Source organism: Balaenoptera acutorostrata, chromosome 4 (genome assembly GCF_949987535.1).
Source record: "Balaenoptera acutorostrata chromosome 4, mBalAcu1.1, whole genome shotgun sequence".
Lineage (NCBI taxonomy): Eukaryota > Metazoa > Chordata > Mammalia > Artiodactyla > Balaenopteridae > Balaenoptera > Balaenoptera acutorostrata.
In genome coordinates this window covers 67,112,411-67,127,681 of record NC_080067.1, presented here as the reverse complement: position 1 = coordinate 67,127,681, position 15,271 = coordinate 67,112,411, and the positions used below count along the sequence as shown (strand labels likewise).

The 15,271-nt window shown below is 44.3% G+C and overlaps 2 protein-coding genes across 6 annotated transcripts in view; both read right to left on the bottom strand.

Annotated features, from left to right (window-relative positions):
• The window catches only part of KLHL24 (kelch like family member 24), a 39,468-nt gene extending 38,807 nt beyond the window's left edge, over positions 1–661 (bottom strand). For 2 of the 5 annotated variants that reach the window (XM_007195343.2, XM_007195347.2), the window contains exon 1: positions 572–632. The gene's annotated coding sequence lies outside the window, so the exon portion shown is untranslated. Of the gene's footprint in view, positions 1–510 lie in introns of all 5 variants that reach the window. The other 3 variants (XM_007195346.2, XM_007195344.2, XM_007195345.2) reach the window with 3 other exon arrangements.
• An 8,692-nt stretch (positions 662–9,353) lies between these two features.
• LOC114235646 (translation machinery-associated protein 7-like) lies at positions 9,354–9,536 on the bottom strand. Its single transcript, XM_057545008.1, has one exon. It carries the CDS (start codon positions 9,534–9,536, stop codon positions 9,354–9,356), a length of 183 nt encoding a protein of 60 aa, XP_057400991.1.
• Between the last annotated feature and the right edge of the window lie 5,735 nt (positions 9,537–15,271).

The following is a 15,271-nucleotide window of genomic DNA, read 5'->3' as shown; positions in this document are numbered from 1 at the left end:
AAGGTTTGATTTCAGACCTTCGCATTCTCAGCGCTACCTTCGATTAAAAAAGAGCGGCGCTCCGTTCGAAGCCCATCGGCAAAATGCGAGACCTCTCTCCCCAGCCCTGTCCGCCAGCTGCTCCCCGTCCCCCAGGGTGACCCGCACCTGCTACCCCCCGCCCCGGCGGCCATGCCCCTCCCAACCCGCCCCCGGCGGGTGCGCCAGCAGCGCCGCGGTTCCGGGGCGGTAGTGCCAGGAGTTGGGGGTGCCCTTCCTTTCAGAGTGTAGTTGCGGAACCGGGGCTGACAACCCCCAGAGGAGCCCCGGAGACCCCTCACCCCAAACAGGGGCCCTGCAGCCCCACCCGCAATCTCTCCTCGGACCCCTCCTCTGGCTCCGAGAGGCCGACCGCCGCAGGCTTCCCTCCTGCAGACATCCCCGTGGTCATGACCTGGGCCGCCCCTCCGCCCCCGGCTCTGGCCGGCTCCTCGCCTTTCGGCCGGTCCCGGAGCTGTCATCCCCGGGTACCTCTCAGCGAAGGCTGGAAGCGGCCAGCAGCAGTGGTCAGCAGTGGCGGCCCCCGCCGTACCTTAGCTTCCGGCGGCGCAGCGCTGTCTCCTGCGCCGGCGTCTCCTCGAGCCACCAGTCTCCGCAGCTCACAACAAAGGAAACATGTGACCGCCCGGGCCAAAACACTGAGCGTCACGCAACCCTGGCCAATCCGAGTGGGCGCCCCCCGCCCCGGGGGACCCTGGGAGATGTAGTTCCTATTCCGGGGGGGGTGGCCGCCCCGGCAGCTTGGATTTCCCGCTATAGGGCGGGTGTCGGATGTGGGGCTTGAGATCCAATCCAAGGGCTATTGACTCGGAAACAGTTTTAAGTAGAGATAGGTTAAGGAACTGCATCCGTGTTAGGAGCCTAGTGGGAAACCTCAGTCGGATGTTTATTGCCACGTCCCTAGGCAAAAGCACATAATCAAGAATTCTCAGAACCCTAGAGTTTGGGACCAGGCTTAGAGACCTTTTAATTTGACCCCTTGGTATAGAATCGGGAAATCTGAGGATCTGAGAGATGAAAGGGACTACAACCCTAGTAACTAGACAGCGCAGGGAAACTAAATTTCACTGTAAATCTATTACTGTCACCTGTATCATCCGGGTTAACTTTCTATTTTAAAAGTACATGCAAATCAGACAAAGTTTTCACAAATCCCTGTTTTCTGATTCCCCAAAAGACAGTATTATTTTTTTTAATTTAATTTTATTTATTTTTTTATACAGCAGGTTCTTATTAGTTATCCATTTTATACATATTAGTGTATATGAAATAGAGACACAGATGTAGAGAACAAACGTATGGACACCAAGTGGGGGAAGCGGCGGGGGTGAGGGCGTGATGAATTGGGAGATTGGGACTGACATATGTACACCAAAAGACATTATTTTATCTTTTTGTTTCTGCAAATATTTTTTTCAAGGTTGAGTACACCTCCAGATTTTGAAACATTTAACTAGTTTTTGGTTTCTGATATCAAAATTATAACTTCTCTCTCTTCCATAATTTATGAATACAGTCATGCTTTTATTAAATAAGAGGATGTGTTCCAGTGACCAGAGGTGTATATAATATAGAAGGCTTGTGTCCAGGCCTTTTAAACAGGCTTTTTAGTTCTCTTTTCCATCTGTTATTAAAAATGAAAATACCTACCATTTATTGAGTTTCTACTAAGCTCCAGACAGAGTGCTAGGCACTTTACGTATATCCTTTAATCTTCATAATAACCCAGCAAGATAGTGTTATAATCCCATTTTACAGGTGAAGAAACTAAGCCACATAGGGGATAAAGATTTGGCTCTCATCACTCAGTTATTAAGTGTTGAGGCTGGGGTTGACACATGTTTTAAAAAAATAATTATATATGAATATAGGTACATAATTATCTAAAAAGTGTATTTACAAAGTTAAATATTACAAGTCTAGTAGTACAACAGGAGTACCATCTCCCATCCTTCCTCATTCTTCATTCTCCAGAAGCAACCACTTTCAACAATTTGAGCTATTCTGATATTTACATTTATCTTTCCATATAATGTATGGCTATTTCTTATTAAGGGAGCTGTCATCCCTGTCCCCCATCCTTCCAATATCTTACATTTCTGCTTAAATAATTATTTAATGTTTATGTTATTAAGACTATGTATTTATTGCTCAATGATGAGTTAAACAGTATACAACTTCCTTTCTTGGATGGCTTTTCATTTTTCCTTGGGTAGAGAGGCAACTAAGCACCTGGGGGTCCTCAATACCATCATAAAGTTCCAACTCCCTGAGAGAGCATTTAAGGGTCTTCCTGATGCACCCTGGGGCCCAACTCTGCAGCCTGAACACCAGCCTCAGTGAACTTCCCACAGGACTCTTGCCCAAAGGACTCCTGCTGTCTGTCTCCAGGCCATTCCCATCCATATCCTGCTCCCTATGCCTCTTATGCACCCTCCTCCCATTCACCCCACTCACTAGGTTAGCTCCTGCTCTTCCTTCCAGGAGTCAGCCTGTGAGTCCTCTTTCCAGGAAACCCTCCATTCATCCTCATTGCCCTCTGGGCTAGGTATCTCCCCTCCTTCTTCCCACAGCAGCCCGTCCTTACCTCCTTCCCAGCAGTTATCATACTAATTGTGTGACATCACACTAACACAGGGGTTAGGGGCTCTCATCCTCTGCGCACCTGAAAATCTGTGTATAGTTTATAGTCAGTCCTCCACATACCCAGTTCCTCTGTATTCTTGCTTCCACATCCACAGAGTCAACCAATCCTGGATGGTGTAGTACTGTAGTAATTACTACTGAAAAAAAAAATCTGCATATAAGTGGACCTTTGCAATTCAACCCTTGTTGTTTAAGGGTCGGGTATATTTACATGCCTTTCCCAACTGCGTATCCTCTGAAATCCCTGAGGTCAGGGATGATGTCTTATTCATTTTGTGTTGCAGTATACCTAGTAGATGTTCAATATGTATCTGTTAACCGGTGAGTGATCTCTACTTCTTGAGGTTAAGGGGACTTGAGAGAAATAAAATGCCTCCAGACCACTTGGGACGCACTTGGACTGGCCTGCATGATGAGGTCCTCAGATTCTCTTGGGGCAGATGGATGCAGGGTGATCAATCACAATTCTGAGAGTGGAAAGGAGTGAGGGGACTCACAGGACAGCAGCCCCGGAGACAGGCAAGGGCCTATTGATGGGTGTGGGAGCTCCTCAGGCAGCCCCCAGAATAGAGGTGGTTTTGGCATTGGTAGAGGGCCCTGGGAGTTATACCTACCCCGCAAATCAGTGAGCATGGCCGCCTGGCAGCCTTTTCCTCAGCTGGGACTGGAACAGAAGCAGAGGTGTCAAGTCCAGGGGCAATCTGCTGAGATTGAGTCATTGTAATATGATTTTAAAAAAAATTTTATTGGAGTATAGTTGATTTACAGTGTTGCGTTAGTTTCAGGTGTACAGCAAAATGAATCAGTTATACATATACATATATCCACTTTTTTTATTTTTAGATTCTTTTCCCATATAGGCCATTACAGCGTATTGAATGGAGTTCCCTGTGCTATACAGCAGGTTCTTATTAGTTTTTTATTTTGTATATAGTAGTGTGTATATGTCAGTCCCAATATCCCAATTTATCCCTCCCCCCTCCCCCTGTAACATGATGTATTTTATGCAGTGTTTACAATCCAGGTCAGTTTGATCATTTGAAGTAGGTAGCTACTGAGGGGAATCAGAGGGTCTTCAGACCAATTTCCTCTCCTTTCAGGGATATAGTATATTGCTCCATATTCTGTCTTCTTGCACATACCACATGGAAGTTCTTGTTTTGCTCTCCAGAGCATTCATGACAGCCTTTAAGGTCTGAAGGTGGCCAAGCATCCAGAGTTCCTCCAGCCATTCTTTTTTTTCTCTCCAGCCTACTCCTCTTCCCCATGCAGACAACAGTTGGGACATAGTAAAGCATCACTCCCTAAGCATACCACACACTTTCAGACTTCCCTGCCTCATGGCATCTGGTCCCAAATTCCAGTAGAAATATTGGTCATCCTTTAAGGCCCATCTCTGGCGCCACCTGTTCTGATCCTCTCCTCTCTCCCTCAGCTGTTGTGAAGCTGTGCACACCTCCCACATCCTTTATAATGTGACCCTAGCACTGTGTTTATACCCAGCCCTTGAATGCAGCTGGATCCTTTGACCAGCTATGGGCTCGGCACATTTGCCCCTTCCCTGCAACAATTCCCAGCTGCAAAGCACTTGATGGATGGAGATTTTACTGAAGGTTTCACGAAGAGAATTATACAGCATCTCACACCGCAAAACTCCTTAACAATTCCCTGTAAACATCTCTGCTCCCTCACCTCCGCTCCTCCTTGGTACCAGCTACTCCTCTTTTCCCACCATACACCCTCTCTCTGGGCCTCTCTCCAGCCACAAGATTGGGATTCCTGGGCTTCCCTGGTGGCACAGTGGTTGGGAGTCTGCCTGCCAATGCAGGGCACACGGGTTCAAGACCTGGTCTGGGAAGATCCCACATGCCGCGGAGCAACTAGGCCTGTGAGCCACAACTACTGAGCCTGCGCGTCTGGAGCCTGTGCTCCGCAACAGGAGAGGCCGCGACAGTGAAAGGCCCACGCACTGTGATGAAGAGTGGCCCCCACTCGCCGCAACTAGAGAAAGCCCTCGCACAGAAACGAAGACCCAACACAGCCAAAAATAAATAAAAAAAAAAAAGATTGGGGTTCCTCCCCTTCCATGTCTCTGCCACCTTCCCCCTAGACAATCCCCTCTACCCTTCCACCCCCCTGCCATCTCTTTTTCAGTACTTCGCATTTTCACACTCATCACCTTTCAAACAAGAGAGTTCCACTCTTCAGAAGACAGAGAATACCATAAATAACAAATTATCTCAGCACACTCCACCCCCACCCTGTTTTCCTCCACAGACATATTTAACATCTCAGCAAGGCTGTTACACAATAACTCCTCAGAGTGTTGAGTGAAGACAAGAGTGAACACAATACACTATTTGCTCATGGCACCTGAGCCTCTCCAGTCTTGAGGCCTACCCCTTCCCTCCCTTCTCTGGTGAAGAGAGATGTGACTCATCTCTGCAGCTCTTTTGGATGCAGAGGTCTGACTCTCTCTGACTCTATAGTTACCAGGAAGGCTGTCTCCCCCAACCCCAGACAGTCATGGGCCCTACTAGGCCAGTTAAACCTTGGAGTCAAACACAGTAGCATTAGGATTTAGCAAGGAAAGACATAGTTGGAAAATTTTCCATTTTGAGATCTGGGAAAAGAGGTAAGTCTTCTGCCACCTAGAAGGTGAGCTCCCTACCCCTGCTCCCGAGCTTTTCCTTCTGAAACAAGAAATGTTTCTCTTGGGAGTGGGATGGGTGGGGTGGCAAGGCTTGCTTTGTTCTCGAAACCATCCTTCACAGATTGAAGTCGATGAGGTGCCAGGAATTGGTACCTAGGTACCTCGGATCCTGTTTGTGACCAAACTTGCCACACCAGATGCAGGTAAGGATGACTGGTTACCACCGTGAGCCCTGGGCTCTGACTTCAGGGGACTGAGGCATACTGGCATCCTCCCTGCGTGTGATACTGGTCCCTGTTTTTCTCTTCATTCTTCTGCCCCAAGGACATCTGATTTCACCTCCCTCTCTTCTTCCTGATTACTTCCCCAGTAATGAGAATTTAGGTGGCCCCTCTGGTCTCTGAAGAAACCTGATGTTTTGGAAGTTACTCCTGCCCTGACTGCTCTAGGTAGGCCTGATTCTCCAAGGGACACCTCATAGCACCTTGTCACATGACTTGCTGCAGAACCCTCTCAGGTATGAACACACATGAAAAGTGTCTTCTCCTGCTCATGGCATCTGGTCACAAGTTTAGGCCAGTTTTAAAAAATGACCGTAATCCCACAGGCTGCTCAGCAGTCTGTCCCACAGATGGCTGTGAGTCCACATAGAATTCCTGCTGCTGGTCCCAGCAGACTTTGACTTCATCTCCAGTTTCTTGCCACCCTGTGACATTTAAGAGGCATGTACTAATTCCAACTTGATCTTCCTCTGCTGTCTCTGGCACTCTTCTTCCAAATGCCTGCAGTTTAGGACAACGTGTCTTGTCCGTCTTGTACCTTGTCCATCCCTTTTGCTTGATGGGCAGCCTTCCAAGAATCCTTCGGCAGGTATGAAGGGGCTAGACCTGACCACGAATATCTGCAGCAGACGTTTCCTGTTCTTGAAAGACTCTATCCAGTTTCTTAGGAAATTGTGTTGGTTGAGGTTGGCCCGCCTATCTCCATCCCAAGAATTCTCACTGCTCATTGGATGCTCTGTCTGAAGCATCTGTTGGGAACAGTGCAACCTCCCCAAAACTTTACTGCAGATCTCAGAGCAGTTCCCACACACTGGTAGTCCAGGACCACCCTAATTTGTGCTGTTATTTTTCACTCCCTTACATAGCTTAGCACTTTGACAGTCATGTTCTCTGTCTCTCTATGAAGACTTGAAATCTAAGTGTTTCCACTGGGGCTTTAGACTTGAAGAGTCTAGGTTCAAAACTTAGCTTTTTTTCTTACTAGTTGTATAGTCTTGTGTAAATTATTTAATCTTTCTCAGTTTTCTCATCTGTAAAAATGAGGATAAAAACACCTACCTCATAGAATTGTTTTGAAGATGAAGTGAGAAAAAAATATGTAGTGCCTGGGATATAGTAAGTGCTCAATAACAACCAAAATTATTACTATTATTACTGTCCCCTTCCCCACCAATTCTAGCTATGTCCTCTATGCTTTGTCCGTTGCTTTAGGAGGGGTAAAGAAGGAAAGAAAGGAGCAGTAAAAGAACATATAGCCTTTGTAAACTATATTTGATAAAAAAGCCTGAAGGCATGAAGTGATTTAGAAAATCTAGAAACCAAAGCCAGACTTTTTGCACACTCACCAGGGTGCTGTCCTCTAACTTCTTTTGTCTTTCCCAATGGGCATTTATAAGATTAAAAAAGAGAGAGACTGCCCACAAGATGTAGAAAAGCAGTTTGCCTCTGCTCATAAAATATCCACACTCAAAGGTCACATCGCTGAACTTGAACCATGGCTGCCTTTGAGATGCAGACCAAGGGACTAAGAGTAGGGGTTGAGACCTTTGTTTCTTTCAGTAAGCTTTTGACAATTAAAAAAAAAAAAACTATCTACATATATACACTTTTCAAATTTAAAAAAATGTTTTAAAAAGTCCTTGCCTGACTAATGTGATTAAAAATAAGCACCTGTGCTAACTATTGTGCAATCTCTTTTGCTTCCAGCCCCAGATCTCTCTGTAACTGGCCTAGAAAACAGCGAGGGCTCCTAGGTCACCAGCACACAGGGACAGATACTCGACGCTGCTTGTGACAGCATCGCAAGCACATGCCTGACATACTTTGGAAAGGCTGCCTGGTTCTATTACTGGTGCATGAAAGTTTTGCTCCGGTAGGAAATCTCTAAATTTAGATGATTTTCAGGATGAACTCTGAGTGATCTTTGTCCCCAACACGAGTAAGGAATTGGAGGGCACCTTGCTTTTTATTATTTATTTAATTTATTAATTTATTTTATTTTATTTTATTTTTTTAATTTTTTTTTTAACTTTTTTTTTTTTTTTTAAATAATTTCACTTTATTTTTTGGCTGTGTTGGGTTTTCGTTTCTGTGCAAGGGCTTTCTCTAGTTGTGGCAAGCTGGGGCCACTCTTCATCGCGGTGCACGGGCCTCTCACTATCGCAGCCTCTCGTTGCGGAGCACAGGCTCCAGACGCGCAAGCTCAGCAGTTGTGGCACACGGGCCCAGTCGCTCCGCGGCATGTGGGATCTTCCCAGACCAGGCCCGAACCCATGTCCCCTGCATTGGCAGGCAGATTCTCAACCACTGCGCCACCAGGGAAGCCCCAATTTATTTTATTTTAAAAGCCAGAATTGATGTTTTATAATGCAAAACTTTTGAAGATTGCCATTTAAAAAAAAATACATTTATTTATTTATTTTTGGCTGCGTTGGGTCTTCGTTGCTGTGCGTGGGCTTTTTCTAGTTGTGGCGAGCGGGGGCTACTCTTCGTTGTGGTGCGCGGGCTTCTCATTGTGGTGGCTTCTCTTGTGTGGAGCACGGACTCTAGGCGTGCGGGCTTCAGTAGTTGTGGCACGTGGGGTCAGTAGTTGTGGCTTGCAGGCTCTAGAGCGCAGGCTCAGTACGGTTAGTTGCTTAGTTGCTCCGCAGCATGTGGTATCTTCCCGGACCAGGGCTCGAACCCGTGTCCCCTGCATTGGCAGGCAGGGTCTTAACCACTGTGCCACCAGGGAAGTCCCAAAGAATGGAAAATAAAACAAACACAAGGGAGTATCTAAGATTTCTCCTTTACGGTTCTCATAAAAATTTTACCCTGAGTTCCTTTTTTTTTGGCTTGAGTGTGCAAATCATTATTATAGTAATACTTTGCACACTCAAGTGAAATAAAAACAAAGCCAAGGTAAAAACTCTATGGAGGTGTTTAGGATGAATCCAGTTTAGGGATTTAGTTCTTATATAATGTCAAGATGCTTAAATGTTGCCATTTTAGTTGAAGAAAAGACAATTTCACTAATGAGAGAATTTTAAGGAATGCTGAATTTAATGGAGAATCAGCTCCTTCAAAGATCAGCCTCAACAGAGGATTTTTTGGTATGTGTACAGTCAAGGTATTTTTATTTATGTACTTTAAAAAATTTACTGGGGTGTATTTGACAGTACAGTTTGTACAGTTTGATGGTTTGATATACGTATACATTGTGAAATGGTTACCACAATCAAGCTAATTAACATACCTATCACCTCAGATAGTTACCGATTTCTTTTTTCCTTTTTTTTTTTAACATAAGTTTATTCTTAAATGTAGAATAGGTTCTAAGACTTCAGGGACTTCCTTGGTTGCGCTGTGGTTAAGAATCCGCCTGCTGATGCAGGGGACACGGGTTCGAGCCCTGGTCCGGGAAGATCCCACATGCCAGAGCAACTAAGCCCGTGCGCCACAACTACTGAGCCTGCGCGAGCCACAACTACTGAGCCCACGTGCCACAACTACTGAATCCCGTGCGCCTGGAGCCCGTGCTCTGCAACAAGAGAAGCCACTGCAATGAGAAGCACGCACACAGCAATGAAGACCCAACGCAGCCAGAAATAAATAAATTAATTAATTTTTTAAAAAAAGAATAAGACTACACTTCATTCTAGCTATAGGTGGCAACAGATGTTATGGCAGGGGATCCAAATGTTTAAACAGGAATGGAATTAAGGACCATCGTTGCCTCAAGCACAAGGAACAGCTTACTTTTTGCCAGATTTCTTAATTCCACCTGTGACCTGGGGGCCCTTCCCTGAGGCCTTCGCTTTTAACTCCCCGAGTTTCTTCTGCTCCTCTTTCTGTTTCTGCTTGAATGCCTTATCTTCCTCATCCATCTCCTTGGCCTGCTTCTTGGGCTTCTTCTTACCCCCTTTGCAGCTGGACATGGTGCCTGCCACTCCTTCCCCAGCTTCTTTTCCTTTCTTATGCAGTGAGAACACTTAACATCTACTCTTTTAGCAAATTTCAAGTATACAACAGAATATTGTCAACTGTAATCATGTTGTTCTACATTAGATCTCTAGAACTTATTCATCGTGCATAACTGGAACTTTACATCCTTTGACTCACATCTTTCCGTCCCTCTGCCCCCAGCCCCTATTAGCACCATTCTGTTCTCTGCTTCTGTAGCGTCAACATTTTTTAGATTCCGCACACAAGTGATATCATGCAGTATTTGTCATTCTGTGTTTGGCTTATTTCACTTAGCATAATGTCCTTCACATTCATACATGTTGTTGCAAATAGCAAGATGTCCTTCTTTTTTAAGGCTGAATAATATTCCATTGTGTATATATAGCCAACAGTGTTTCTTTATGGAGAATCAGGAAGGTAACTTTGGATTCAGATGGACTGGGCTCAGATCCTGACTCTGCTACCACTGTCAGGGTGACAGTGGATGGTTTATTTAATTGCTCTGAAGCTCAGCTTCTTTGTGTGAAACCTAATAATACCTTCTTATTATGAGAATTAAATGACTGCTTATGAAAAGAGCACATAGACCTCAATTAATGGTTAAGTATTATTCAGCCAGGACATAATGGTTAAGTATTATTTTGTCAAAATATAATGATAATTACTATTATGACAGGACATAATGGTGCATTGACAGATCCTAGCAAAGGAAGATTCTTCCTGTTTAATAAAGAACAACATGGGGTAATGGAAAAAATACATAGAAAAGAGAGGGATCTTGGGGAGCCCTGCCATAACTTATTCAATCACCCTGGACCAATCACCTAATCTCCTTGAGTCCCAGTTTCCTCATCTCTAAAAGGAGCACTGTGCCTTCCACCATGAAGGTGTTTGGGTAAACTATTTCTAAAGGCCTGTCTAGTTTTAGAGGTACAGGAAGTTTGTGTAATTTTTTGATTGAAAGGACTTCAGTGGAAAAGTTCTTTTGGTTCAGCAAGCACCCAAATCAAGACATTCCTGGGAGCACATAGAATTCTTTGGGAAGGAGTTGGGTGGCTGTAAGAGGCTACGAATGACCAGAAATCAGGTTCCAGCTCTGGGAGTGAAAAGGCTGCTTGATAGGCTAATGGGATTTGGGGAGGACACGGCTGCTTCCTTTGGGATCAGACTGAACTTGGTTTCCCTGCTGAACCTTTAAAACAACTCTCCCACTCCTGAAGCAATACCCTCCACAAAGCCTTTCCAAGCTGGATCCCTGGACCAGCACCCCCTGCCTATGGGGAGGACCCCAGTCAACCATCTTTCCCTCCAACTCACCCCACTCCTGTACTTCACCTCAGTTTGCCCTGCTCACAGCCCTTCTTGTGGGACTCATTACCCCCCCAAATTCAGCCCTCAGCTCTTTCTATTTTTAACTTCCAACTCAGGGACTTTTGGGAGTAAACAGTCACATGCGCTAGGGAATTTATGACATTACTGGCTCACACTCTCCCTCTTACCTCCTCACTAATAATCCCTTGCTTTAAAAAGAAGAAATTAATAGTTTTTAAAGTTCCCTTCCTCCAAATTTAAAAGTATTACATGCCAACTGTAGAAAACTTTAGAAGGGATAAGGAAGAAATTGGGTATCATCTATGATCTTCCAACCCTAAGAGAGCTACTGTTAGCAATATATTTCCAATCTTTTATTTCTTTGTATCTATATTTATAGTGTGTCTATAGCTATTTATACATATTTTTGCATATTTGAGTTAATACTTACACGCAAAATAAACTCTTATATATCACCATTTAATAGGTGGCTTTCTGTTTCCTTCTCTCTGATCTGTCTTGATCTTTCACCTCTTGGCAGTCCCAATGACACTGACCTGCAGCTTGGAACTAGCTTACATCAGCATGTTATTACTAAATATTAGAAGAGTTAGAGTTTTATATGCTAAAAAAAAGATATCTGTCCCCAGAGTGAAGATGATTTAGGTTCATCAACTCTGCAGAGATGAATCCCAGGACAAATTTATTGATGTTTTTTGAATTTCTTAGCATACAATTTCTTTCAGTGTTCACTTGCTTTTTATTTTTAATTTTATTTTTATATCCCCCTTTTCTTTTTTTATTAAACAGAAATTTGCAATAAGATTAAAGTAAATCTTTCATTAAAATATTACACATAATGCCATTATGCTACCAATACAACTATTTAAACATTTCATATACATTTCACATAGGCTCAGAATTTGATTACATACTATTATATAAATATATATATTTTTAACTTAAGACTCTATGAGGAATATCTTCTGTGGTGTATTAAGTCCACCCAATTAACTGTTTTCATTGACTTTATATTAATAATGAGAACAGTAATGGCCAACATTTATTGAGCACTATTCTAGGTGTTTATTAAGTGCTTTACCTGCATTTTCTTATTTAATCTCCACAACAACACTGTGAGGTGGCAACTATTATTAGCTAGCCCCCGCTCTGTTTTTTTTTTTTTTTAGAATTTCTCAATTTCATATCCCCCCCCCCCTTTCTTGACTCATTTTTTAAAAAATTTTTATTTATTTACTTATTTATTTATGGCTGTGTTGGGTCTTCGTTTCTGTGTGAGGGCTTTCTCTAGTTGCGGCAAGTGGGGGCCACTCTTCATCGCGGTGCGCGGGCCTCTCACTATCGCAGCCTCTCTTGTTGCGGAGCACAGGCTCCAGACGCGCAGGCTCAGTAATTGTGGCTCACGGGCCTAGTTGCTCCGCGGCATGTGGGATCTTCCCAGACCAGGGCTCGAACCCGTGTCCCCTGCCTTGGCAGGCAGATTCTCAACCACTGCGCCACCAGGGAAGCCCAGCCTCCGCTCTTATAAACAGGAAAACTGAGATTCAGGAACATTAACTAGTTTGCCCAAAGGCTGGAGCGTAGAAAATCTGACTCTGGGGTCTGTGCTCCTTCTGAATCATGATACAGTTCTTTTTGCTTAATAATGTGCCTTGGTAGATATGCTATACTTTGTTAAACTACTCCATTGGTTTTGGATACTTATGCTGCATCAAATTTTTTCCCCCAATTTCAATAACTCTGCAATGAATCAGTTTCTGCATATAGATTTCTGCTTCTACTGCGTGATTTCCTTATGGTTAATTCTCAGAAATGGAAAGGGAAAATAATTTTATTCAAAGGGAGCTTACTGGAGGAGCTGTTGGGAGAAGACAGAAAAATTTATTCAGTTTTTTAGCCACAGGCTCTGTTCCTGAACCCCACACTATGGAGTCGGAGGAGGTGTGGAGGTAGGGATACTGGGGCATTATGGAATCTCGTCCCTTTCAGGCTGTGTTTGGGGCCTCTCCTACTATGGAACACCGGACTTCCTGTTATTGTAATGTTTATTAAAGACATTTAAACTTATTTTATTTTGTTACCCCCAAGAAAAGGACCGTCTGTTTTTCTTCTCTGTATCCCAGGGCTTAACTTAGTGCTCATTACATAATAAGTGCTTAGTATATGCTTGTTGAGTGAATAAATGAAGGTTAGAGAAAGAAAGACCTCTCTTAACTGTGAACTCTCAGTTTCAATTGAATTAACTGTGATAGTCAGGATTAATACCTAGTCAGGGTGTGTATTAAGAATCGGGATGGGTTAAGTCTTTTTATTTTTGACACTTTTTGGAGCTTAGCTGACACCGGAAGGTTCTGTCTTCCCAGGGTTAGCAAATTCCTACAGATAAGCAAACAATTCCCCTGGGAGCGCAAACCAACCAACTCAAGATCATACCCCAGCCACCTGGTTTATTGGGTGCTCCCAGGACTCTCACCTTTGGGCCACTGTTCCCCTATCCTAATCGCCCCAGGGTTAGGTACCTGGCAACTAGAGATGGCCCCAACTCCCCAGAGTCTGCTGAAATTATTCAAACTAGACAATCCTAAACCTACTTACCCTGCCTCACCTATTCCTTCCTGTGAAAACCGTAATAAAGGGTCTTGCCCACATTTTCCCCTTGATTCCTCTGCCCCCTGATCCACACTAGTGCTTCCCCTTGTGACCCTGTGTGGCGTGACGTGCCCCCGCCTTTTGGGAACTCTGAATAACGAGTTATCTTTTCAATGGCAGTCACCTCCTCCTGTGCTGGCCTCACTATACTTGAATAATAATGAAACCTACATCTTAAAACAGGTACTAAAGTTAACAATGACTGAGATGATGGTGGGTGAAACATTGTGCCGATATAAGGGAACAGTAGGGCTGCAAGTTGTAACTGACAGTAGTAGTAGCATTAACTAACAGGGTATATGGTTAAAAGCCAGGGAGAGGGCATGATAATTATAATTAATAGCAATAATAATCACATAAACTTTGCACTTTAATAATATCAATAAGGAATAATCTCACTATTTTATAGAGCACTTTCCTACGTATTATCTAATTTGCTTCTCACAACACATACCTTTTAGATAACATTATTATCCTGTCTGATTACAGAATGGCCTAGGCCCATTCATAGAACCAGAAATAAGATTGAATAACACCAGATCCAATCTCCTCAATGTACTTGAGGAAACTGAGGCCCAGTGAGGGTGTGATGGTTAATTTTAAGTGTCAACTTGATTGGGCCATGGGGTGCCCAGACATTTGGTGAAACATTATTTCTGGGTGTGTCTGTTAAGGTGTTTCTGGATGAGATTAACGTTTGAATCTGTAGACTGAATAAAGCAGATTGCCCTTCTCAATGTGCGTGGGCTTCACCCAACTGGTTGAAGACCAGAAAAGAACAAAAGGTGGAGTAAGAGAGAATTCTCTTTCTGCCTGATGTCTTTGAGCTGGGACATCGGTCTTCTCCTGCTGTTGGGTCACTTGGGCTGGAACTATACCATTCATTGGTGCTCCTTGCTCTCCGGCTTACCAACTGCAGATCTTGGGGCTTCTCAGCCTCCATAATTGTGTGAGCCAGCTCCTTATAATAAATCCCATTGCTTCTGTTTCTCTGGGGAACCCAGACTATTACAGAGAGGAAAGGACTCTGATTTTGCCTTACCCCATCCCTCCTAACTGTGGTCATAGATATTCTCTGCTGGCTAAACCCAACCTAATTTAGGAGGCCTCTCAGAGCCCAATAGGAGGCAGGGCAGAACCCCAGCAGCTGGTGGTCTTGGGATCAGTTTCTAAGGCTCCTGTCCCATTGAGGTCTGGCTGACACCCCTTGGTTACCACCCAAGGTCCATCCCATTTACCTTAGGCCAGAGGTAAGCCAAGACCCCAGGTTGGGTCCTCTTACCTCTGCTCACAACACTTCACAACAGCACCTGTCAAGGCACCTGAGACAGTACTTAAGAAGGACATAGCTCTTCTGTAGGGTAACTGCCTTCATATCCCTGGGATGCCAAGCTGGCTTGGACTTGGGAACCCAAGAAGGGGATCAAGGTCATCTGAGGTTTCAAGACAGGGGCTTGGTTATAAACCATTCCCATTCCATTAGTGGGTTCAAAGTGGAACTGGCCACAAGATGAGGATACAGAGCCTGAATTATTGGTCCAGGTACCTCAAACTTCCCAGGAATGAAATTTGCCCTAGAGTGTAAAGTGAATTTGCAGCCTAGAGGGAGGTAATGTATAAAGCCCTACAGAGCAGGGAGCTGGCCAGTGCTGCTAGAGACCTTCCCCTCTGTTTATTTCACAAGTTCTCAACCTTTATTAAAGAACCACTGGGAGCTGGAGGACTC

Bases quoted from the DNA above. Each gene is read 5' to 3' on its own strand.
- LOC114235646 (XM_057545008.1), bottom strand. From the start codon at position 9,536: ATGTCCAGCTGCAAAGGGGGTAAGAAGAAGCCCAAGAAGCAGGCCAAG.